This window comes from Varroa destructor, unplaced genomic scaffold, assembly GCF_002443255.2.
Source record: "Varroa destructor unplaced genomic scaffold, Vdes_3.0 BEIS01000007.1, whole genome shotgun sequence".
In the NCBI taxonomy this organism is placed as follows: Eukaryota; Metazoa; Arthropoda; class Arachnida; order Mesostigmata; family Varroidae; genus Varroa; species Varroa destructor.
The window spans coordinates 32,345,870-32,371,017 of record NW_019211460.1 but is presented as its reverse complement, the minus strand read 5'-3'; the positions used below and the strand labels follow the sequence as shown (position 1 = coordinate 32,371,017).

Below are 25,148 nucleotides of genomic sequence, written 5' to 3'. Positions count from 1 at the left end.
TATAATTTTTATTTTGAATTTAAAAATCTCTCGGTTATCGTTAGAGAGAATTATAATGAACTAGAGGTACGTTCGCTATAGCGTCCGTTCTTTCATCTTATTGGTGCTTTACGCCAGAGCCTTAATATTATTACTATTTTGAATCATTAATGTTATAATGATTATTATTATTATTATCGTTATTAGATAATAATTATTTAGTTTAATTAATTATTATCTTCGCCACAGAATTAAATAAATAATTTATTATTAATTATTATCATTTAGATGTATCTATATATTTAAGGGGCTCTCAGCTACTCACGTTTCTTCATTATTATTTATCAATGCCAATGTGTTAATAATTATGTGTTCGTATGTCTCGTTCGTGTTCGTTATTGAATAATTAACCAACCGGGCATTCACGCATCAACTCCACTACTTCGCCTTTCTTCTTCTTTTTCTTTCAGTTTGCCTTTATCTCTCGCACTAGATCAGACTCCTACATATTCAGAAAAAAAAGGGCATTCACTATGTACATGAAGATGTGTATATGTGTGTATGTTGATAAAACATATTACATTTTTATATAGTCTTTTCGCTCCCTCTCCGGTATAGGTTGTTGACGTCTATATATTGTAGACAGTGCAGTTATTGTCATTTCTATGATTACGAGTATTTACAAACAAAAGGGCTGATGTTTTTAATATGAGAAGTTTAACGTAAGATGGAGTGGGTCCTTACCGGATACACGCCACAGTACGCAGTGATACGATACGATACAGATACGCCACAGTTAGTAAACCAGAAGGCTTTGGAGCGATAGACAAAAATCGCAAGCCCAGGAAACGCGTCCTCTAAACAAAATGCAAATCCAAAATCGGGCAAAGGAAGCATACGTGTCGTTAAATTGTATGTTAAGCTTTAACATACTCCGTTATGTGTGGCTTGGTTAAATAATTGCGTCGAACATACGCAAACGCGTCGTATTTGCATCAGTTAATTCGTCTACAACTCAGCTGTTGGCCAATAGATCCGATCATTCACTGAACGTTAAAAAGTGGCGTTAAGTAATAAACACTTCGGACAGGACGGTATTAAGGAGAGCGTATATATATAATATTTTAATGAACTTGAAGGTTAAGCTGCTCTAACTTCTTATTATGTGTTGTAGAAAGGCGATTTCTGATCAAGTTATTGGTCTTAAGTACATAGAGTGCGATGCGGTCGCTTACGACGGATCGCAGTACGGCAGTTTTACAGTATTTATTCTGTCGTCTTACGGAATCTTCGAAGTACGAAACAGTAAATGTGCAGAAATTATCTTTGACGCTAGCAGCTGCTTGGGAGTGCACGTTGTTGTATGCACTTAGTATTGTTGAATTACCATTATGCGCTGATGTAACTTTAACTATCTGATCGGCTAATGAGTAGCTAATGCCAGCTCGGCTGGCACTATTTGTACCGACTGGCAAAGCCGTTTATTTGCCCTCACTCATTTTTCTACTCATTAATGAATGTCGTCAATATGAAGCGACCATTAGACTGAAAAAGTATACGATTTTTTTTTACTTGTGTTATAAATTTAATGCATAAGACATGAAATCTTTTTTTACATGCCTGATAGAAACTGGTTCTTTACGAGGTCATGTCCGTCGGTTACGTGTGTGTGTGTGTATGTCACATAGTTTAATGAGACTATGATGAGACATTTCTACAAATGCACACAATTAAACATTTTCGATATTTTTATAAATGAATCGTTGTTTCTACTTTCAGCTCAGTCAGTGATTATTTGATTTTAGGTAGTTTATGTATATGTATTTTCTGTATGAAACAAGTATAGCTTATGATGGGTTATCACAGAATGTTTATGGGACGAAAGGAGGTAAGGTAAGGGGGGTAGATTCATTCCATCGACAACAGTTAACACTAACCTTGAACGTTTTGTTTTCAAGCGATTGTCTAGACGCGTTATCTGATGAAGGTCCTGCCATATATATATATATATATATATATATATATATATATATATATAATTTGACTTTTCACAGTATCTCTTCATTTGTTGAGCGACCGATTGAATGATTTACTAATCATATGACTACTGATTCTATCAAATAATAAAATGATATGTACAATGAAGAGGTCGTTTGACCCGCGGTCATTGAACATGGGAACAGGTCTCGATTAATAGAATTTACCCGGAGCTTTCCGTAATGACTTATGGCTCTTGATGATCTATTCAATAATGTTTACAATATGATTATATAAGACATATTGATGCTAGGATGTCCATTGCTGTTAAAAGATCCGAAAGTCAAATAAAGAATAATAATTCTGCCTGATAAGCATCCATAAAAGGATGCACAATAACCAATTAGGCGTTTGCCATAATGAAAAAGGTTAGGTTCGTCAAAATTAAAAAGTATGACATAGTCTTTTTAACAAGCTATGTAGAAAATCAAGGACACTTAATTATCCTATAAAATAATGCACCATTTCAGTTCAATCTTTCAGATTGGAGTGGTACGGGGTCATAATCTCAGGCTCATTTGACTTAGATGCTCATCAACCCTAGTTATTTCGAAAGCTAAGGTCGCAAAACGGTTAACACGCCTTATCCTTGCGATCCTGCTGCTAGCAAAACCCGCAACTAATTAATAGCTCCTTAACACAATTAGCGTATATTAATACCGAGCATGTCTGTACGTATTTCTAAATCGAGCCCAGGAGAGAGCTGCAATTGTTAATGTATACAAATGAATGAGAAAAGCTTATTGAAGGTAGTCCAATGAGATTCAGTAATCTCACAGAGGACTTCCTGGCACCAATATAGCATCAGAAATGCGTACGCAGTTATAAACAGTACGCGTAGTATTTCAGTGAAGTACAACATAGGTAGCCGCTTAAGTAGGCTGTTAGTAATATTCTATTTCCCGAAATTAAAAATAAAAGGCCGCCAATGAAATACACCAAAACTTAACGCGGTCACTCTGAGTTGGCCTTAGCAGGTCAAACAGTAGAAAGCTTGACCTACAAATTAGTTGGCAACAGCAGTGTGAGCCCGGCTCCGTAGTAGGCTTCGGTGGTACGATGTGACCAGATGAATTATGTATCTATTCTGTTGTTCCTCTGGCGAATATTCACCACAGATGTCGCTGGTATGTCCTCTGCTTTTGTTGAATTTACTACTACTTATTGAGTTCCTAGCATTTACCTACTTCATATATATATATATATATATTTGAACCCCGCTTTAACAACAACATGTCTACCCATCGTAGGTCTATGCATAGAACCAACAGTCTCAAATGCGCTTCTCGGTTCTTGCTTGCTTCCCAGCTTTTCTTCTTCATTCGTTCCCAGCCTCCTGCTAGCTATACCACTATAGGAAAACACATAACTACACCATCGTCGGTTATCAGAGGACAACGGCGGAGTAGAGACGACACGATGTGTAACCTACCATCACTGTTAGAAAATAGGAAGCCTACCTCAGCTAGCACATTTTACCAACTGACTTAAGCAGGATTTCTAGTTGAAGATACGTAATCAAATCGTATACAGCATGCTAACGTACACCAGTCAAGGCTTATACTAGTCAATTTTCCAGCACTCAAAGGATCAATTATAGATCAGCAACTTCATAGAGTTTGCCGTTAGACATCCTTCTCAGCTTCATTTTCACTGAGGTGAACTGAAAGTTGGAATAGATACGAGTGCAACGTCTAAAAATGACGGCTGGCAAACGCAACAGCAGCCAGAACGATAATAGACGCATAGCTAATATGCACTTGCAACTATTCGAACTTGATCGCGTTGCCCTCTTCTACAAAGCCAGTCCTCCTGCTCGGAAAGTTGGTAAATCGCTGTCCCAGCAGCTGTAGGTCGTCTCTATTTGCCGCTAGCCGGAGGCAGCAGTGGGAATATCGAAAATTTCGGCGAACAGCGGCTGTAACATTTGTAGGCTTTCCCATCGGGCCCGGAACCATTGTAGATGCTCAGCGTGCCGCCGTCCTAACTGTCTTAGCTCTGGTAGCTTGCCAATCAATTGGTTGAAGAGCTGTTGATCACCTTGGTGATTTCGGAGCATTTGTAGCTTCAGGGCTTCGACAAGTTTTGCCTGACATTGCTCCACGGTTTTGCTATCGTAAAGGTTTGATCGCTCGGAGAACGCTGAAATTGTTGAAATCAGAGCAAAAATATACAAGGCGGAAGTAAATTAACTGTGTGGGAATTGCTTGTGGATTTTTCTGGAGTAAATTATTATAATTGTAAAGTGAACGAAAAATGTTTAGAAATAACTACCTAGTAAGGATCGATGAATATTTGACGTAAAATATCCCCAAATGCATGTAAAGTGCAGCTATAAAATATTTTCACGTTAGATCAGAGAAAGCCTGATCTCATATCGAACAAAATATGTGATTTATAGTGAACGAATATGTCGAGTTGACGAAAACCATTTCGTAGATCTAAAGCGACTAAAAGCCAATCAACAGCCCTCATTTCAGCAGCTTCTTTTCCAGTTTTACCGATTGACAATTAGAGGACATAAATAGATATTGATGCGCTGTCTTGGTATGTTGTAATTACCGTTGGTCAAAAGGGCTACAGCACAGAAGAGGCCAATCTCTGTGTCGTTAAGGTTTAATCCATTAAATGACGTGAAGAAATTAAACATCGATGTCGAAAAGTCCGGCTGAAATGGTCGATAATGGTTAATATAATTGTGTAAATCAGTACTAAACTAGGCTATTTCAACCTGTTTCAGCTTACTGATCGCTTATCATACAAACGGCAATTAACAAATCTAAACAAATAGATGTTAGTTTTTCCTCCTAATGAAATATTAACACGAAAAATTTTCATCTGACAGAATAACGGAATAATGTAGTACTCAGAAAAAAAAAAAACACTTAAAGTTTTCATCACAAGCATAGTCATTACAACTCACGTCAAAGATGAAGTCCAGTTGATCGTGCGAGACGTACGTCCCGTCTGCAAACGTAACAGCGCCTCGTGAGGCTTCGTCGTCCGGTAATACGCTCCTTGCCACGTGCACAAGCCACACCTCAAAGAAACCGAGCTTGATCAAGATTAGTTGATCGTCTTGAGCAAATTCAAGAAAGCCCGGGATTCGCTTGGCAAATTCAACTACGTCCTGGATCGAAGGAGTGACCAAAGCCGCAAGTTGCTGCCACCATCCAACTCGTTGAGATTCGACACTGGCACAAGTTGAGCCACCACCCTCAAGTTTAACTTCGGGAATTGTCTATAGGGAAAAAAGCGTTGTTATTACAAGTATGAACAACGTATCCGGTTTAATAATATCTGCATAGATACTTCTACTTCAAGGAAGATATTGTTCTACTTGTTGAGCCGCCGTTTGCTCTAGTATCGCCTTAAGGTTGTTCGATTACCTAAGCCATTTAACGTTTATATTTAGTAGCAACAACGTAGTACATGTATCATATAAACGGGGGTCTTTGAGACATTGTACGCTGTTTGCTTCTTAGGTGCAAATGAATACCACTAAGGCAGAAGACGAGAGTCTTAAGCACCGCTATAGGGATGTTCGCTCGTATTCGGCAGGAACTTGCTGACCAATTGGAAATGATTCAACGAGCACTTTAAAAAAGTTGCAAAGAATTATTTTCCGTATCCAATTATTTCTATTGATGAGATTTTCATCTATTCTGGATAAGTAAACTATTCGCCAAAGGAAAATGTTAGTGTGTTTCTAGTGGAACATGAAAAAAATGCTGGTTCGTATTTCTAATTCTTATAATCTAGCGAAACAGTCCAGTTGAAGAGCGAAAATCATTCTCAGGTTAAGAAAGTGGTGAAAAGATCTTTCTGCATGACATTTGTTTTCACCTAGCTTTAACAGTGCCGGAAACCACCTTGCACTTCGCCTAAAAATTTCTAACTCACATAGTTTATTCGTCGGCCTTGAGAGCGCCAAGATAATTTAACTCTACACAAAACCTACTGACCGATAAATAGTTTCGGGAAGTGAAGGCGACACCTTTACTACAAAGGAATCCGTAAGGTGCCTAATAAATGGCAAAGGGCTACCATAACTGAAATTACTTCGCTAGTATAAATTTTATGATTGTTCTAGAAAAATAAAGTTGAATGAAGTTACTGCTGCGATAAAGGATGTAACAGCGAAAAGAGAAAAAACAACAAAAAATATACGATAATTCTTTATTCTTTAGCACACCCATTGTCCTCCACCACACATGCAGTGCCATGGTCATAGTTCTAAAGTCACATAGTTAAGCTAACTATTTTACTTGATAACAAGCTAGTCTGTTGCATACCCATGTCTACTTCATACCATTATTATAGGTTTTCGTATTAAAGAACGCGTTTTTTCGTGTGTAAAAGCACAATGTGCAAGATGCGCTTGAGAAATGCTGAGGATAATGTCGTAAAGGGCCACGGCAGCTGCAGCTTGGTCGTCGGACGAGCTCACATGAGCCTCCTCTTGTCTTTCCCGACACCGCTTTGGCACTCGGCCGTATCGGACAGCTGAAAAGCAACAATAAACAGGGAATACAACAGGTTATTTATGTTTTCTCTTCTGGAGAACTTCGATACCAATAGAAGGTTATAAGAGTGTCTTGTTATTGGTGCAATAGTATCTGTAGTTTGTTATCACAATCGGTAGTAGAGAATTTCCAGCAGTGCGGTGCGCACAATCAACGTTCTTCAGTTGCATACCTCCACGCCATATGATGAACGGTGTCTCTAATTTGTAAAAGAGAGAGAAAAATCAATACGGTACCTACTACACTATAATGAACTGCTCAACGATATATTTGATTTAATCAAAGGGCACAAAAGCCAAGTATCGCTCTTAAAAATTCTTCACGATTTGAGAACACATAATGAAATTATTATTATTACAACTACTAGTACTGCTACCGTCATTATTTTCTTGCAGAAGCCCCTTAAGCGCACTACATGGTGCCTTTTCTAGTGGTCAAACTCGCAATGACTTACAGTCTTTCGACATGCCGACGGCAAGACACTTTTTGAAACGGCAGTATTGGCACCGATTTCTGTTGAGTCTGATGACAAGACATTTGCCATCTCTCAAACACCGATACTCAATCTGTTTCTGGATACTCCGTCGAAAGAATCCTTTGCAACCTTCGCACGATGTGACTCCATAGTGATATCCGGATGCCTTGTCCCCGCAAACTTTGCACGGCACAAACGGTTTGTTCTGATTTGATGCATCGGGACTCGTCTCTGCTGCTAGACAAAACAAAAAACAAATTTAAAAGTTACACTTGGATATTTGCAAAACGAGGTGTCTCCGATAAGAATTAGGATCACCCTTTTACCTAGTAATTTTTCAATGATTGAAAATCACGTGCTTAGACATCACAATCCCTAAGTTAGTTGCATAACGATTAAACATTTACTTGCTTTATACCGAGAATTCTATTTAACAAAAAGGTATTTTCATTTTGACATATTCAGTGATCGATATTAGTGTAGATACTTCAATCAAATCAAGCGTAACACGTGCAATGTTAACCTTAAGAAATATAATTTGTGTTTTAAAATACGGTGTTTATCTATCAGAAACCAAAACACAAAAAGTTTCGGAACAATTAGAGGTATACCATCATATAAGCACGTTGGTTAATTTTTTGCTTATAATTCTAGCCATCTCTACCGTGTAAACAAGTTCCCAGAATATATTCTTATGTATACTATCAAAGACTTACTCGCATTAGGGGGTCTAACCCGGATGGGTCTCGCCGAGCTTAACTGAGGTTTCTTCAGTATACCTATGATACTATTCTGCATGGTATACATATATCATGGTAACCATTTGCCGATCTTGAAACCACAGATAGCTAAATGTTGGTCGTTACTATGGCAACGCGCTCAAAGAGTTGCGGATTAACAACCCTGGCCATGCCGCCCCATGGCACATAGCCCATTACTTAAAGCAAACTGCTGTTTAAGCTAAGACCTTCTACACCCTTAACGTAGGTGGTGTGCAGCTAAGGCAATGGACAGCTCATTTTGTATTTTTTCGTTACTTTGCATATGTTGTATGTGCGGACTCACTAAATTACTGAGGTGCCAAATTAAGCATCGTAGGCCCATAACCTACCGTTCAGTAAATGAGTTCTAATCCGATAACCAGGGACAATTTACATTTGTATATGAAAACATATAGTACATTCACTGCGTCGTAAGGTACGTAAAGCGGACCTATACCACTAGTGTGTGTAGGATGCCGCTATTCCTCATTTCACCACATCAGCCGACGATGCAAAAATTACCTTCAAAATAAGGCATTTCCTTGTTTCCTTTTATAAACCGATGCTTTGTATGACCATCTGTAACAGATATTCCTAGTTGCTGCATTTCCTCTCGGCAGTGACAGCTTGGTGGTCTAATATTATATGTTTAGACACCCTCCTAAGAATAGTTCTTTAATGCCTTGAACATCATTTTTGGTTATCCGAACAAGACGTTCTATGTCTTGCGTGAAAACAAAGATCAACACCTAAATGACTTCGACCGATGTCGCTGGTGCAACTGAGCGTCACACAACAAAACTATCTGTTGTAATTATTAGAGTTATCATTAGTCTGTAGTAACATGCTGCCCTTTCAAAATCTGTTAGACGTTTATTTCACAGAAGCTTTGATTTGGTTTGGTGTATCACTACATTGTCGCTATGAAACAATGTGTTAGTTGCAATTAATTCGATGTCGATAAATTGAGACAATTTTATTATCACAACAAGACCATATCCGTTACTGCTACTGCCACTAACAAGTAAAGCTTGCTACTTCCGTCACGAATCGTGAGCAAAATGCACAGCTTTTATGTCGCTGAAATACGTTCTATATTCTAGAGTGGATTATGAAATTGTAGTTGAACAAATCACTGTTAACTCTAATTGTATAAGGAAACTCATTATTATTGTTCTAGCCTTTGTCCTTTTTATTTTATGCTACAGACAAATCGTAAAACAAAGAGTCATGTTCACAATCCATTTTTGTCGTCGAGTTGAGAGCCGATAAGGATAGCTACGTAGTTACATACAGTACTAGGGATCGTTTGAAAGGAAATAAAAATACATATATTCAATGGCAACTAATTCGAGATTTCCTGTGCCCACTCTGAATTTCCAAACAAAAACGTTATATAAGCGCGATTCAAGACCCCTCACGTCACGTGCATTGACCTTGCAAGACTTTCTGACGAAGATGTAATACCGGAATACGTGAAAAAATAAAGGGTTGCTCAAACAGTTTGTTCAGCCGTTGTCCAATAATTAAACCATATTACACGAAGTCGTCTTATATACTAACTTGTTAGTAAAAATCAAAAAACATATCAGTAATGCCACTGAACTTGACTTATGATTAGTGAATATTGTTGCACCGCCTATTCTCAATATACCCCCCAGCAGTAGCCCAGCTATTATTGCCAACCGAGGAATCGTCGAACTGAGAAAGGGTTCGGTCCGAACGAAGCAAGCAGCTTTCCTGTTTAATCATATTCTAAAATCCGATACCAATATAACAATCGTTCTTTTTTGGTACTTGTTTTTTATACCAGTTTTCCCAGTTTTGCTCACCCATGTCAATAGAATCTTTAGGATACCATTCGTTGATGTGAGCTGGGTACGAAGAATGAACAACGTGACCGCAATCACGCATAGTTTCTTTATTGTCAGTTATCCGGCGTTGACTGCGATAGTTGCATTGAGACTGTAGCCTTTCTAATCAACACTGAAGCGCGCCAACCCAAAATGTTCATCAAACGGGGCAATATAGCGTCAAGGCATTCATGTCGTTGCTGCTGCAGCCACTATAGGTATTACCAGGTAACGTAGTTGTCACTTATGGGTTTGATGGCAGATGCGGAATGATAACAAGCTCGAACTGCCGGAAAGCGAACAAGGAAGCGATTGTGATAATTGGTAAATTGTAGAAGGCCGTCGCCAGTAAAAATTGTTTGTTTTTCCCGGGCACACGATTGCGACCACAATAAATACCTGACGAATAAAACGATAGGTTCATTGAGACGAGCGCTCATTCCGGCTGTGTGTTCACCTTCGAACTTCACTTGTAAGTTCCACTGACTTATTAACGCAGTGAAATCTCAGGTGTAATATCATTGTGACAGGTAAACGACAAATCTTTGCAGCGTCGAACAAGGTTAAAGCTAAGTAAGGATGATCTAACCACAAAAATCTGGTGCTTGATTGAATCGCTATTTCGAAAGAATAGCTTGACACCTTTGTGAATATTTTATAACCTCCATTTTTGCGGCAGTCCAGGCAAGACCAATGCTACACTACGTTTAACAGCGTCTAAATCGCGGGCATTAAAATAGACATTTTGCGATCAAGTGACCGGGAATTTGTAGTCACAAAAGCTACTCTGTTGCATCCAGTGACCGCAGTTAGTTGGCAGGAAGGGGACCGTCAATTACAACTGCTCTACTAGAATCGACCGGGTAAATAATGGGGCGACGAAAAATGATAGGCGCTCTATTAATTTTGGACCACTCACTAGTTCCTAAAAGCTATAGGAGATTGTCCCTGTGTTATAGAAGAATTCTATGAGCTAGTTCCTCAGATACTGCATATACGTGCAGTTATTACATATACTATTTTAGCTGTAACATTCAGCAATAACGTAGGTGCTGCCAGCAAATGCACTGTTTCGCCAGCTGCATTGCCCAAGTCAACGAACCCGCTAATTTTCTTCGCTTGTCGGATGAATTTTCCCCCTGGTAGCCTTTATTCTGTTTGATCTTGCTACTTCGTTTAGGAAGATGCTTTTTAGCAAAAAGCTCAGGTAGATTTGACTGAACAGTCCTACGATGTTAAGAGATATTTGTCGACTAATTAAGGCGTAGCCACGTTTCTGCCAAGGAAGAAAAAAGCGAAATATGCTGTTTAACTTGAAGAAATTTTCATCCCTTAGTTCGGTATGCAGTGCGGTGCCCGTCACCATATAGCACAATACAATAAATAAACGGGTGAAACAGGGCAACGGTACTCATCTTTGCAAATCCAGGGATTGAGAGTAAACACCTTAGACACGGAATAGCCTGTTCGGAAAGATCAATTCCAGCTTCGTAATGGTGAAAACTCTACATGTTCTATTACATACGTGATATCTACTTGAAACAGCCACGTCTCGGCTGCACTAGGTACAATTACTAAAGTTCTATTAAGCGGAACCGTCAAATTAACAACGTAAGCTGTCGGCAACACTCTTCTATTAGCATCATATGCGTACTTCCACTTTAGAAATACTTGGTAATCTTTCATATTGGACTACGCGTCCATTTAGAAAACCCATAAAAGTAAAATTAGTATTTCCATTTTAAGTTCAAAGTGTATAAGTCTACCTATTTGACGAAACATTTAGTCTGCTCAATAAGTTAACTAAGATACAAGAGTCGCTAAGACTTAAGCAGAAATAGCATCTTATCCACCACATCTAATTTTGTACATTTCAAAACTTGCCCAATTGTTTTTTGTTCTACGCCTATACAGGATCACCCCTATACCTAAAAACTTTCGCTAGTTGGCGTCCATACTAGTAGCTTCTCGCTTAAGTCACTATTGAGCTCTAGTTCCCGACAAAAGCACTTCCGACTATACGAAGACGAGCATTGTTTTATCTAAATCATATTATATAGAGTTCATAACCTTATTTATGTAGTCCTTGCTAGTCAGCTTCCGTTAACTACACTACAATCTATAATACTTTTAACTAAAAGCTGAACCGAAAGCTATGTAACAGTAAGTTGAAAGTTGTGGCGAATCACAGACTCGGCGTGGTTATGTGTCTCAGCGCAGAAGTATCGAAAAGGACTCAATTAATGCTCGGAAAAGAACACAGTGAAATAAGCTGACAGTTAAAATTTGTTATTTTATTAAAGACAGAGATCACCGATCAATTTCGCTGCCATTAAGTTGAACAAAGAATTGTGGAAACAGCTAAATTTCATATCATCCATATCATGCATCTAGAGTGCACATGGCATTAGTAGATTTATACAGCACTCGGAGGATTAGGCTTGCAAGCGTATGTGCAAGCCAAGAGCGAACGTCAACGAAACTTTCTTAGCAACCTCTGAAGCGGTATCGCCTCCACTGCATGCCCTTTCGAAATATAAGCTGATAGCAATTACTTCGAAAAAACAGAGACGTGTGTTCTCGGCTGTTGTCTCTCGTAGTCACTCAGTTCTGCTAGCGGTGCAATAATGCTCATTTGACAAAAATTTTAACTAAAAAACCGTACTCTAACACATTCGTGTTGTGAATGCAAGTATTTTACTGTGATTGCTCTTCCTTTTATCGTCTTTGACTGAACTGGATGTTTTCTTACCATTAAATCGTCATAATAATATCGCCAGTGTTATATTACTGTGATAGCTGGCTACCGCTGATTTTTCGTAGTTCGTTAATTACTAGCGCATCCCACTGAGTGCATATTAAGCAGACATAATATATATATATATATATATATATATATTTATTTTTATTTATATCTATCATTGTTCAATCGTTACCTAATTAACCTACTTATATATACCCTATATTTTTTATTTATAGCTCGTTACGCTTCTAGTTTGCTCTGTAATGCATATCTGTATCTATAAATATATATCTATATGTATGTGAAAGGTATGTACAGGAGAGCGCCGTTTTCTAGTAAGCCACCCGTTTGTCGTTAACTCTGTTTCGTCTGCTCGTCGTCTTCATCCTCAACATGAATATCCTGAACGATATCAGTGAATGAATCCTTGATAGCATGAATCTTCGCACCCAAACTTTCTCGAGCATCATCTCCTGATCCTCTCGAGCGTTTGCTGGGTGGCTGGTCATTATCCAGATTCTTTTGCTGATTAATAACAGCCGCGAAACTTTTTCGAACATCGCTTAGGCCGTCGCTGTTCGAGGTTTTTCGTTTAAGATGTTGTTGGTTCGCATCATCGCCAGCACGTTCTAATTGCTCGCGTAACTGCTTTTCGATTTCTGCTCGCCGGTCAGTGAAGCCTCGGTTTGTCTTGCCGTAACTGTTTGGACCAGCCGATGTGGGCGTATGCTTGCCAATATTACGCATTCGAATTCTAGCTTCTGCCGGCATCTCTTCAGGTTCACTTTCATCGCTGTCATTGAAGACCGACGCAACTGTATGTGTTTTAGATTTCGCAGTCGTGCTCAGTGACGCGGCAGGCGTCTCCTGCTTCTTTGCGGTCAAGCTGATTTTAATGTTGGATTTGAAACCTGACATATTTATTGGGGTTGTTGTGTTTATTCGGTTGAAACGGAGCGAACTCTACTACCAGCTGAATTTGTGATAGTTAGCGAGCAGATAGGTTCTAAGAAAACACAAAGTTTCTTCTGTTCCACGATAGCGACCTCAGAAGCTCTGACACATTAACTTAGAACGTCCAGTTGGTTGTTCTCCCTTGGCCATACGTCAAAATTTTCTGGGAAACTATTAGGCAGCTTCTATTCAGGAGCTGCTGGCACTTACAAACGGACGTCATTAACTCCTGAAGAATCGAAATGAAATTATCGATAACATTTACAGTTTCCTAGACGACGCGTCAAACAGATACACAAAATTCCGACATTATTATTACTACAATGAATGAATAACGACTTGCTGACGTCTGTCAGTGCCCTTAGCGTTCGATATGGTTCAGTGGCTAGTGCTGCTTTTGTGAGCAAGACAAATGTGTCGGTCTTGAGATTGATCGTATCTTCCATGAGACGATTACGTAGAGTCTGTCCTTAAAATGTAGTTCCAACAAAATCATAGGCCTATGCAAGCGTTCTCTTTCCACTCACAGAAACAAACAAACGACAAATTTTCAGGAAAAAATTTACTCAGCAGCATACCAGTGGCATCTAATGGAGACGGCTGGGTCTGGGGGTAATGTTTGGCAATATGTTGTGGTGCTTCGTTGTTGTCGTTGTTGGCTATTTACAAACACTGCCAAAGCAATTTTAGGTCGCTATGGTAGCAGACGATAGCCCGCGAACTTTTGAATTGGCCCAAAGAGTGCGCAGCTCAGTCCATTGCTAATCTCCTAAACTAGGCGATTAGCAATATAGCTAATTATTTGTTCAATTAACTTATGCTCAGTTATAGTAATTAGTAAGGATAGCAAGAAACGCCGAGCATGCAAGGATACCTGAAATAATTAAGTCTTATGTCTTATGAAGAGCTATGCTGGAGGGACACGCCTTTGAATATCAAAAACTCGTTGCGATACATTGGATGCTCACGCAAACATAAAACGAAGACTTCAACCGTGCCGCTCAAAGGAACGCTTGACGACAGTGTCGGACGTTAAGCTCAAAACATTTACTTAAACGCCTCAACCGTATTCAAATATGTATGCCTTGAGCTCACGCGCAATGATAAGAACAAGTACGCATTTTTGCTTAGTTTTATTAGATACAACCTTATGGGCGCCCCGAAAACACAAAAGTAGAGGAGACATTACGAATTCTTAGATGCGATAGAACGAAAGATTTCATTCGAGTCATCGCGATGGCTTCCTAAAGGATCTGTAAAAGTGTTCGACGAGACTGCAAATACGCAATGCTGCGCACATTGAACGGGCAGTCTACTTTGCCTCAAGGAATCAACAAAGAAGATATATTTCGACTTCGTTCTCTCAAGTCTGTAAACCATGAGAAAGAAACCCGGGCAACGGTTGTATATGCAAGCTTGATTTGTATATTCAGCAGTAAAATTGAAAAACTCTCATAACATTTGAGAGCAACGATATCAGAAATCCACATAGTTTCTATTTTGTCCCTGTCGACGATGCAGAATTGTAATCGCAGTCAAAATAGTAGAGATGGCTACAATTAGACAATTTGCATTTGACTTCTGTGGGAATTGAATAACTTTAACGCCTAAACCCATTGCTTCAAACAGCTAAGTTATCCTTTTTAAGAAATTTAGAGTGTTACGTTCGCTTAAACCGGCTTGCCGTGTTGATCTTTCAGCAAGTAAACTGATTGGGCCATTCATATATATATCCATTACATTGATACGGAAGACTGTTGTGGCCTACTACAAACACGGGTAGATCGTATATTTAGTTAATAGAACAACTATGAGTGTTCGGATTGGGATATGGGGATTACTTGCACCAACCCGATATTTTTACTTATAACCATATATCATTTTATTGTAGAAGCCGTTAATCGTAATCATTCAATTCTCATACAATTCAATACTCCGGATGCCTAGATATGCATAGATGTTAGTCTGTGTTTGACATGAATTCGAAACTTAAAAGGGGATCATAAGCCGTTGGTGTAAAATTCGAAAGTGAAATAAGATAAAGAGGATTTAAAGCAAATCAAAAAGGCAACAGATATATTCTGAACATTTTCTCATATATTCCAGATATTATATGTCTCAGATACAACTTCACGATGCTGGCTAGGTGGCTTTGAATGATAGCTTCGCCTCTGTAGAGCTAACGAATCTTGCTAGCTGTCGACGACAAATGTTAAACTTTGCTTCATAAGTTCGTGGTGAAAATTTATAGTTCTTTTCAAACATGTATATTTGTTGTATTAGGTATATAGTACACTTGATACCAGCTAATGCAAAGATGATATATTTATTTGCAATAAGTTGAAGCCTTTGAAATGGCTATCAAAGCAAAGAGTTCTTAGAAACGCAACATATCTACTATGCAAGCATTCCGCAAGCAGTCTTCTTTTAAAAGTTGCGTGTAGAACGACTGTATATATTCAGAGAAGATACCGTTGGGTGCCGTGTCTTTTAATATTGTGCGATCCCCACAGCTTCTCGTATCACTCATTTTCAAAATTCGGATAGCTGTGGTCGTTCTAAATGGTTGTCATAGGATGAACTCGGCGGTGCGCGCTACAATAGAAAGAACTCAATTTTACTGTTATTCTTTGCAGTATATAAGTAATATTTGCGGGCTGGGTCTTAGAAAACCGCCATAATTCTTTCAACACAGGTACATTAAACGTATTGCTTAAAGTGAAAATAAATTATTGAAAAATACCGACAGGATCCATTTTAATAGCAAGTACATTATCGGTATTCGTATTATTGCATACGAATGCAGTTTGTACCATTAATGTTGGCCAAACCGAACCAGCATCCATGTACGTAATGGCCGCCTGCCCTAGGGGTCACCTTGATGCTCCAAAGGACGACAGACCTATTCATCATCGTTTAAAAGTTAAGAACCTGATCTACCTTTTTACATGCAGGTTTAGATTAACCACGATAAAATTAACGTATAAGTGTGTAATTAATCTTATCAATATTAGTTCTCGGTTATAAAAACCTGTAAAAAGGTATATAAATTTTGAGTGAATTTTAGCTTATCCACACGTGATCGTTCTGTTAGCAGGAAATTTGAAATTGAGCGGCGCTTGCATTTTAAAGAAAAGTTTTAGTTGATGGCATCGATATGATGTGGGAAATTAGCCCCTCGTGTGGATAGACACAGTTTGACCTATTTTTGATTTGCTATAGGTGCATAAACCATTAGAATAAAATGGATATACTATAGATTTTCATGTTATCACGATATGCAAATCATAGAGGTGACAAAAACCACTGTCCCTTTCGACTGTGAATGAATACACCATGCACACAATGATACGCACAAATGAAAGTATAAAAATACGTCCCGTACATGGCACACATCAACACGTACTTGTGTCTTTTCTAAATGTGTATCTAAATATACTTATACACAGTCATCTATTTTCAATTGACAGAATCAACGATTACGTACGTCGTTGACAATGTGGCGACAGAATACGGGCTTCGATGACGCCGTCCGCCTGTCTTGCATGTAATTTTGTTGCTGTTATTTCTGTGGTTGTTGTCGTCGCTGCCGCAGCCGTCGCTGTTGGCAATGAAGTGCGCTGACCTTGATGCAGCCAAGGGACGTTTCCAAGGACGGACAAAGTAAACAGACACGTCACCAACAGCCGTCGCATCAGCAGATCTTGCTGTCTACAATAGACATCGACAGCCCCTTAATATCCCCATAGAATCGTAAACTACCAGCGCGGCTGCACGAAACGTGCGCATGCTAATGTTCGACACCAACTACAACCGTGTCGCCGCTGTAACAACTACGACTACAAAGATGGCAGCGGCAACAACCACAACCGTAATGACACCTGTGGCAGGTAGATAAACATTTTTTCGATTCCCTCATCTTTGCACTAAAGGTATTAATAGCAATACAGCAGTTTAATGTGACGGCGGCGGCGGCAGCAGCGACGTGATAAGTAGCATCGAAAACTATCTTTATCACTAACGCTTATCAGCTCATTGGGTCGAAACGGTTCGCAACTTTGCAGTCGAGAAAAGAATCGTTTGAAAAAATATTGTGAGACGCTCTAGCACCAGTGCGAAGTGGAGTGAGAGTTTGAAACCGAGGGTGAAGATCGCGACGCAAATTGGAAGGAAGAGAGTTAGATACAGAATATGTACGCCCGAACAGTACGCGTTCATCTCAATAGCAGACGCTGATAAGGATGCCAGCCGAAGCGAGGCAAAGGGGTGTAGGGGCAAGACCTATGTAACTTTCGAATGACGACGTATAATTTATGCTCAGTCGACGGCAGCAGAAGAGTTAACTGTGATTGTGGCCACAGCAAAATAAAATGACCAAGCAGAAAACTTCGTACATTTCCTACGTAAACTGTTATTGCGATGTCTGTCGATGTGACTGGCACACTTGTCGGGGTTGATTAATTGTAGGGAAAAACAAAGTAGCAATAGATACTTCGAATGGTAAAATCGATCCGTGTCATTCGCACCCAGAACCTACTTCTAATGCGAATTAAATATGAACCATGCTTCGACAGCATGCTAGAATATATAAGTCCAATTGCTGAACAAACAATATTCAGGATATATCAGGAACTATATTTCCCACAGAAGATAATTTTGATATTAAGCTTAGTTGACTACCAGTGAGAAGCTGGTGGCTTGTCTGGCGTTGATTTTATGAAGACCTTTTAACCAAGTACAGGCCCTGATTGTGAGTATTAACTAAACGGATTTCCTACACGATAGACGAGACAGCACAAGCTGGTTTGTAAACAACGGAACTGATATGGAACATTTCAATTAATACGGCGTTATCAACCATTCATCTGCAGTGAACCTTAACGGTGCACTTCATAAAGTTGCTTAATTATTTCTATCTTAGAATCAATTAACTTTTATTCGCATCAATTCAAGCTGTACAAATACTATACCGTGATAAGATCCAATACATAATGAATAAATACAAGATTACTAGCCTAGTTTGATAGCAGCGTGTAGCATCGAACACGAGATGCAGCCGCAATCAACGACACACAGTGTTATCTAATAGCAATATACCCGCCTGCCTCTAACAACAACGACTTCTCGATGGCATTAGCTTGATGCTGTAATTGAAATTGCTATTGTCGTTGCTGTTAGCAATACTAATAAATAATTAATGATGAAACTAAACCAAGCGATAGGAACTCCGGCTTTGGCAAAGGGCGACGCTCCGTTTGTCAGCCGCTTTCACCGTTATATTTGTTTTGCAAACATTAAAAACAATAATAATGTGTCCTTCGAGGCAAAACTAGACACGTTAGAATCACAACCAGACGGCTGAGCCACGATGGTTTAGTCGGTTTCCCACGCGGCCGGCACAGTAATAACTTAGACGGTAAAATTTCGAATCTAACAGATTCGTCTATCGTAGTACTTTATTGTTTTTAACGAGTGGCATGTTTCTCAATGTACAGTTTAGTTGCCAGCGTTGGAGTGACAGATTTGTAGAGGACGGCAAGCAAACAGCAGACGAGACATTGCTACAATATAACATAGGACCGTATGGTGCACTAGTACTTCCATCGTTGGTACCGTCGTTCCTTGTCGCCGCTACCTCAATCGATTAGTGTACTTATTTAATATATAATCATGTGTGTATGTATGTAAGGGTCCAAATGGCAGGTATGTAAGTACGTTGTGGAGATACAACAAAAATGCTATCGCGTTTGGTTCTAAGAATAATTGACTTCTTGTTGGGTCTCATTGCAACGACCCCACTATTTATGGCTGGCTGTTTGCACCGCTATTTAGTGGATATTATTATATGTTTGTAGGTTTATAGGTATAAAAATGTTTACAGATGTTTACAGATTTATAGGTATACGTGTTTTTCTGGCACGTACATAACTCGTTTCGCAAGCTTCGCCTTCGTATTTTTGTTTGTTTGTAAAGCGCAGTTTTCTCAAAGAGGGATCATGGGACCTTTGTTAATTTACAATTAAATTAAGTTATCAGAAAAAAAAAACAATAGGTTCACGAAATTGTTTTGCTTTACATTGGAGCAAATATTCCGTTCTTCGTTACCAGTCTGACATTGGCTGCAACCTAGAAAGCCCTTCGTTACAGCCAATTCAGTTGCCTGGAAAGTGAATACATTCCGTTCTGAAAATAGATGATCACGAAGTAGTAGCTGAATGACAATTTCATACGCAGTACTCTGGACCAGCCTTATGATCCATCGTGGACGCGCTGAGCCAATCACCGTAGCGTATTACGTGCGGATCATTGAAACTTTATGGACATCATTATGCCTTTGTTCGTACTCAATTTTGAAATTATACATGTTTAATATAAATGGGTATAGAAAGCAAAGCATCTTCAAATAATAACTGACACCAAACACTACTCATTACTATTTTCGAAGTAGTCAAACTTATAACAGACAAGCTGATATTTTCGTGGGGCAGGAGCTGGAGACTGCGTCATATGTAAGTAGGATATTGACAGGTCGGCCTGCTACCGGCTCAATTTCGAAACTTTCGTTGATCGCGGTGGGAATAAACTAGTGCTCGCTTGATTCTTGTTATTCTAGGGGAAAAGGGAAACATGTCGGCGGGCATCGCACAGTAACATCTAACGTCGAATGTAAGTCATCGACTCTTCTGGGCTCTCTGCATCAATGGGCCGCCATTGTCATAAGTCCTCCTATATATTCAAGCACCATTTCGAGCCCAAGTAAAAAAGCTGTTTCCATCTACATCCTCGTACCATTAGCAAGCCGACAAAATCATTAAAAGAAACAGGGCAGACAATTTGCGATCCCCTTCTTACTAGATGTAATGTAATTTATGTTTTTTTTTTTCTAAAACACATTGCTCAGCTGCGGCAACCGATTAAGAAAAAGATCATAGGGATTACGTGTCGACAATGACGAATGTAGGTCAAAAAATTCTGCACTTACATTAAATGCGTATGCGCTGCCAGTGAGCACCCTCGTATCCAAAAATAGTCTTATGCTTTTTTCCATGAAAAAACTAATTAGACTCAAATAGCTCGGCCGCATTTGCTCTACTTTTTCAGAAAGAGCGGATTCAGTCCGCTTTCTGATGAACAGTACTTTTCAAATTGATCGGACAGCAAGACGACTTCGTGAAGTGCCTTCGAGAAATGATTAGTCGATGACTTGTTGCAGAAGCATCAGCCATATCTGGATTATCTACCTGTTCGTGAAGAACAGGCTCTCCTCATCAGCAGTTTATTAAGACTTTAATTAATGCTAACTGCACGTGGCATCCGTTGACATTATAATTTTGCAGAGAAATTATTCTTAGATACAAAACGACCTCTGCTCGAGTTACATCCATGTCCATAAGTATCACTATCTCAGCTTCTTACTGCACCTTCTTTTATTAGCTGTATGATAATCATACCGGTAGAGATTTCTGAATCAAAACCTTTTAGGTACCCGGTATACCATAAACTCATGTGACAACTAATTTCTTTTTCTAGCAACCTTCAATTTGAGGATTTTTGTGAAGAGGGAACAACTTAGTGTGTTATGCTAAATTTTCAAAAAATGCTAAACTGTGACGGAATTCGCGGCAGTGTCACTGTACTAAAAGAACTCAAGCTACAAGCCGCCAGTAGCGCTGCCATCGAGTGTACCGAATGCGGATCTTGTTATCGTTGCGGTGGCAAATTTCATCAAAAGACGGACTATATATGGCTATAGAGGTTGCCTCAATGTTTAATAGTTACAGTTATCTTGAAAAAAAAATAGCACAGATGATTATTTTCATTGTGAGTGCGATCCATATGGTAGAATAGGTATGCATTTATGGAAAAAGAACAGCTAGTCGAAATTATACAACCGATGTCAATCAACAACCGTGACTATAGCAGCGATCCGATCGCGAGCCACGTTTATAACGACTGTTGTTGCCAGTCGTGGAAATGCTTAGTCAGTTAGTGGCAGCGTAACGACGCCTGCGTCACCAACAGCAATAGTATAACAGGTTTGTCCATAACTTCACCATGTTCTTGACTTCGCACCCTCTGACGTTTCGTTTTATCGTGGTTTCGTATTTTTAATTTCAACCTGTGACAATTTCGCGCTTCAACTCCAACATGACAATAGCGACTTTCTACTATTCTGAGAGCTTTAGAACGTTATAACAAAATGGAAGTAGTGTTCCCACATGAAGTGTTCCTGCTGTTGCAGTTATAGCAGTCAGTCAGGGAAATTGGTTTATCCTCATGTTTCCGGATTGGCTGTCAGTTTTTTTTTCTTTCCCTGTTTTGGGTTTTGCCTGTTACTTTCCCAACGCTCTTCTTCAGCGTTTGTACATTTATACGTTAATAGCTGCTTTGCTAGAAATTATTCCTCATATCGCTAGTATTGCCCAAATTGACAATTTTATCTAAGATAAAATTGACTGTACCGAAACTTTTCACCACTTGGCGAAATCCGTTTAGATCGATAAGCACCAATTGAGATCCCCATGGTCCACCGCAACCACTGACCAAAATGCACTGCTCGCCTAAGCCAAACAATACGCCTGCAACACGTCAGACAGCTAGCCGTTCCTGTACGCAACGAAGTGTGAACTCAGACTAGCGCGCACTGCTGAGTTAGCAGGCAAAATTGTTACCATTGCATTATCACCAGGGCGATTTAGTCGAGATTAGACAGCCTTTTCTGCGCGTTGAATGAAAAACGATGCATTGGCAGAACGTATCCTTCGCTCGTCCATAAGAGGTCCTTCAAGAACCGTATTTTGTAGACACTTGACTTCTTCTATCAAGCCAATGATCGGGATATTGTAATTGATAACTAAAGAATTGTAAAGGCGATATCACAGTCTACAGTTTCTTATAGTTTTGCATCTAATTGCAAGAATTATTCATCGCCGTGCCCACTCTGTACTTCGGTTCCTCCAAATGATTTCATATAACAAGTACTAACCCTTCTATACGAACTGATGAGGTACGATATCAAAGCACACGGAACGTATATCAGACAATGAGCACAAACCTTGTTTGCTACTAGAAGCTAAGAACAAATAGGTCAAAAACAGAATAATAATATCATGTAAAATTTTAAAATTACTATAAATAGCCGTTTTCTGTATAGACAGAGACGTGAAAGTGGATTCGTTTCGTATTTACTTCTACGCACCTACAACAATACTTTTTCAGCCAGGTTAAAGGTAAGGTCTTGACGCCCGAACGAACCTGCGAGTAAGTCAAAAACAACCGGAAGGTATTGTCATGCCACGTTTGTATGGCCGCTTTAATAGCGTTAACGTTAATAGCGACACAGCAGTTCAGGAACTGCTGTGTCGCTATTAACGTCCAAATAAGTCAATACAGGCGGTCGGTGTCATTCGTCTTCTTCATTCTTTTGTACTCGTCCGGTAGCTGACATTAAAGTTATCGACGATGGTTTCGGCGGGTCAATGAGTTAGATTTCTACTAATTCGAACTAGTCACACGCTCCATGTCCAGACTCCAAGCGGGTGTTTGGTGCAATTTAATGCTGATGCCGCTAGAAACGGCATCAATGTCAGTAGTCGACCGCAGGAGATTTTCAGATATTTTTTTAATTCGTTATCGTATCCGGTGGTACGACGAAGTGACAAGGGTCCATCGACCGATCGACTTCAGCGGACCGCCTGGAGTGTTATTATGTAATAGATTACGAAAAGCTGTCCTAGTATTGCTGCAGGCACTCTGTGCTAGTGCCTGTTAGGTCGGAGCAGCAGCGTTCGGGATAGCAAACGCAAGCATGTACAAGGTCATTCTAGAGGCATCTCGACGAAAGGATAGACTCACTAGAAAGCAATTTAGAAATCATTTCGAATGAAAAAAAATTTTTTTAACCAGATAATGTTCGCATATCTGAAGGTGATCATCACCGATGATAATGTAGGTGCGCATTTGTATAAACGAATCACTTTCCTTTTTTCCGCGTTTTTCTGCGTCCTTTTAAAATGTTTTTTTCAGCCAACAAATGCTGCATTGCATAAACTAGATCATCATCATGTACGAAATAGTGAGATAGTTTTTTTGCGAAATACACAGCTTCTGCATTGTAAAAATTAAGTGCTATATGTACGGTTGTTATGCGACCGTTTTTTGGACCGTGTGGAACGATTATTTTTGTAAAGGGTCCTTTCAGTCGTATGCTGCTCGCCTGTAATAAAAGGTAACCAATTACTTTTTTGGAAAGGTTACAATATGAATTTGATAAAAATGCTTCTTATAAAGACCTATTCATTGTTAGGTAACTGCACAAATTGTATCAGATGTGCATCAGTTTTCATTAGCACAGATTGACCACTCGGCTAAAATTGCCTACGGAATGCAAGGCGTAGATTAATAAACGTGATAAATTCTTGAAAACAAAAAAAAGAGAAAATATATTTTAAAGCCTCTCGTCGATATGTGGTATGGGGTAGTATAACAGTTACTCTAAGTAATTTGGAAGCATTAACTCTGAAGTTGTTTTATTCGTATTCTAGCCAGATAAAGGGGATGTCCAACCACTTGGGCTTTGAGCGTCATTCAACTGATCGACGTTGGTATTCAATTATTAATTGCGAAGAATGCATATCGTTCCATATTTGTATGCACGCAGTGATCACCTTATGATTACTTATTATTATTGTCACTTCATCAAGCGCGTACGCAGAGAAAAACGTAACAATTGGAGATCTTGCTTGCAGCAATGTACCTACACCTTTGTGATCCGAACATGGGCGAAAGGCGTCGTGGTGCGTGAAACTGTGAAATACGGTAACCTTTCACAGGCTACTGACCCAACGAGTGGCCAACGATGGTAACCAAACGATCGTGGAAGTGATCAATAAATAACTAGACCTTCGTTTTCGCTTGAGTGGCAAAGTAACGGCAGAGGTAGCACTCAACAGCACACCCGTTGCCCATCCACCAACGGGTGCCTGATTGATTGATTGATATGACCGAAGAGATGGCTTTCTGAGCTTTGATACGCACTGGAGGTGGCTGTACCATCTTAATCTCTACCTGATGCTATTGACGTTGGCGTTATCATGCTATGCCCATGTGCCAAAACTGTTTCGCAGCCAGTAGTAGTACCCAAATGTTAAACAAAAGAAAAAAACGGCCATTCATCCCCTTTAACTTTCCTTTGTCCATAGGCTGCCACGCGTCTAAATCTATAAATCTCCTGATATATTCTTCAATGCACATCAATGGTTTTCACTTACGGCATGCGTCTTTACGATGCTACTACGGAATTTACTGCAGCAGGCACTTTAATTAAAAGACTTTACTTGACAGCGGTCGACAGCCACATTTTTCTCGTAGTTGTTGTTAAGGCTTTTTCATCACCTCAGCTCTATTGTTATCATATTTGTTGTTGAACAACAAGCACTGAAAATTGGGAGGGGGCCAGGGGCAGGCATGGGTTATAAACAAATAGTCTCATATGGGGCAAACTTCTGACAAGACGATTTCGGCTTCTCAGTTCTTCGCTACTGCTGATTTTTGTACTTCGTTTTTTTTTTTGGCCAGCGCAACAACCTCAGGCCGCGAAACATAAGGTCAGGCCTGCGGTCAATCGGCTATTATTGAGATCATTGTGATAATGCTTGACGATTCCTTACCGTAAAATGATTGTGATTATTATTGTTGTTTCAACGGTTGCTGCTGTTACTACCCCACTATAAATGGTAAAAGTAATCACATAGAAGTTGTTCCGTTTGTTTTGGTGGCCTTGAACCCTTATATACGGGGGGATTATCTAGACAGAATCGA

General features: G+C 39.5%; 2 protein-coding genes and 1 long non-coding RNA gene across 4 annotated transcripts in view; 1 reads left to right on the top strand and 2 right to left on the bottom strand.

Annotated features, from left to right (window-relative positions):
- Positions 1–2,404: 2,404 nt before the first annotated feature.
- LOC111253897 (ecdysone-induced protein 78C-like) overlaps positions 2,405–25,148 on the bottom strand; it is a 75,129-nt gene continuing 52,385 nt past the window's right edge. The window contains exons 2-6 of one of the 2 annotated variants that reach the window (XM_022814086.2): positions 6,997–7,254; positions 6,329–6,522; positions 4,940–5,257; positions 4,579–4,684; positions 2,405–4,158 (exon numbers count right to left, since the gene is read on the bottom strand). In XM_022814086.2, the coding sequence (XP_022669821.1) occupies positions 3,887–4,158; positions 4,579–4,684; positions 4,940–5,257; positions 6,329–6,522; positions 6,997–7,254 (1,148 nt within the window). In that variant the 3' untranslated portion in view covers positions 2,405–3,886. The remainder of the gene's footprint in view (positions 4,159–4,578; positions 4,685–4,939; positions 5,258–6,328; positions 6,523–6,996; positions 7,255–25,148) is intronic. The other variant, XM_022814087.2, reaches the window with a different exon arrangement.
- On the bottom strand, positions 11,900–13,999 carry LOC111253898 (PEST proteolytic signal-containing nuclear protein-like). The gene is made up of 2 exons (XM_086974323.1): positions 13,907–13,999; positions 11,900–13,557 (listed from the first exon to the last, which is right to left on the bottom strand). Exon 2 carries the CDS (start codon positions 13,290–13,292, stop codon positions 12,729–12,731), a length of 564 nt encoding a protein of 187 aa, XP_086830449.1. The 5' UTR covers positions 13,293–13,557; positions 13,907–13,999; the 3' UTR covers positions 11,900–12,728.
- LOC147754593 (uncharacterized) lies at positions 18,566–22,615 on the top strand. The gene is made up of 3 exons (XR_015316539.1): positions 18,566–19,031; positions 19,942–19,994; positions 20,430–22,615. It is a non-coding gene; the product is annotated as an uncharacterized LOC147754593 (long non-coding RNA).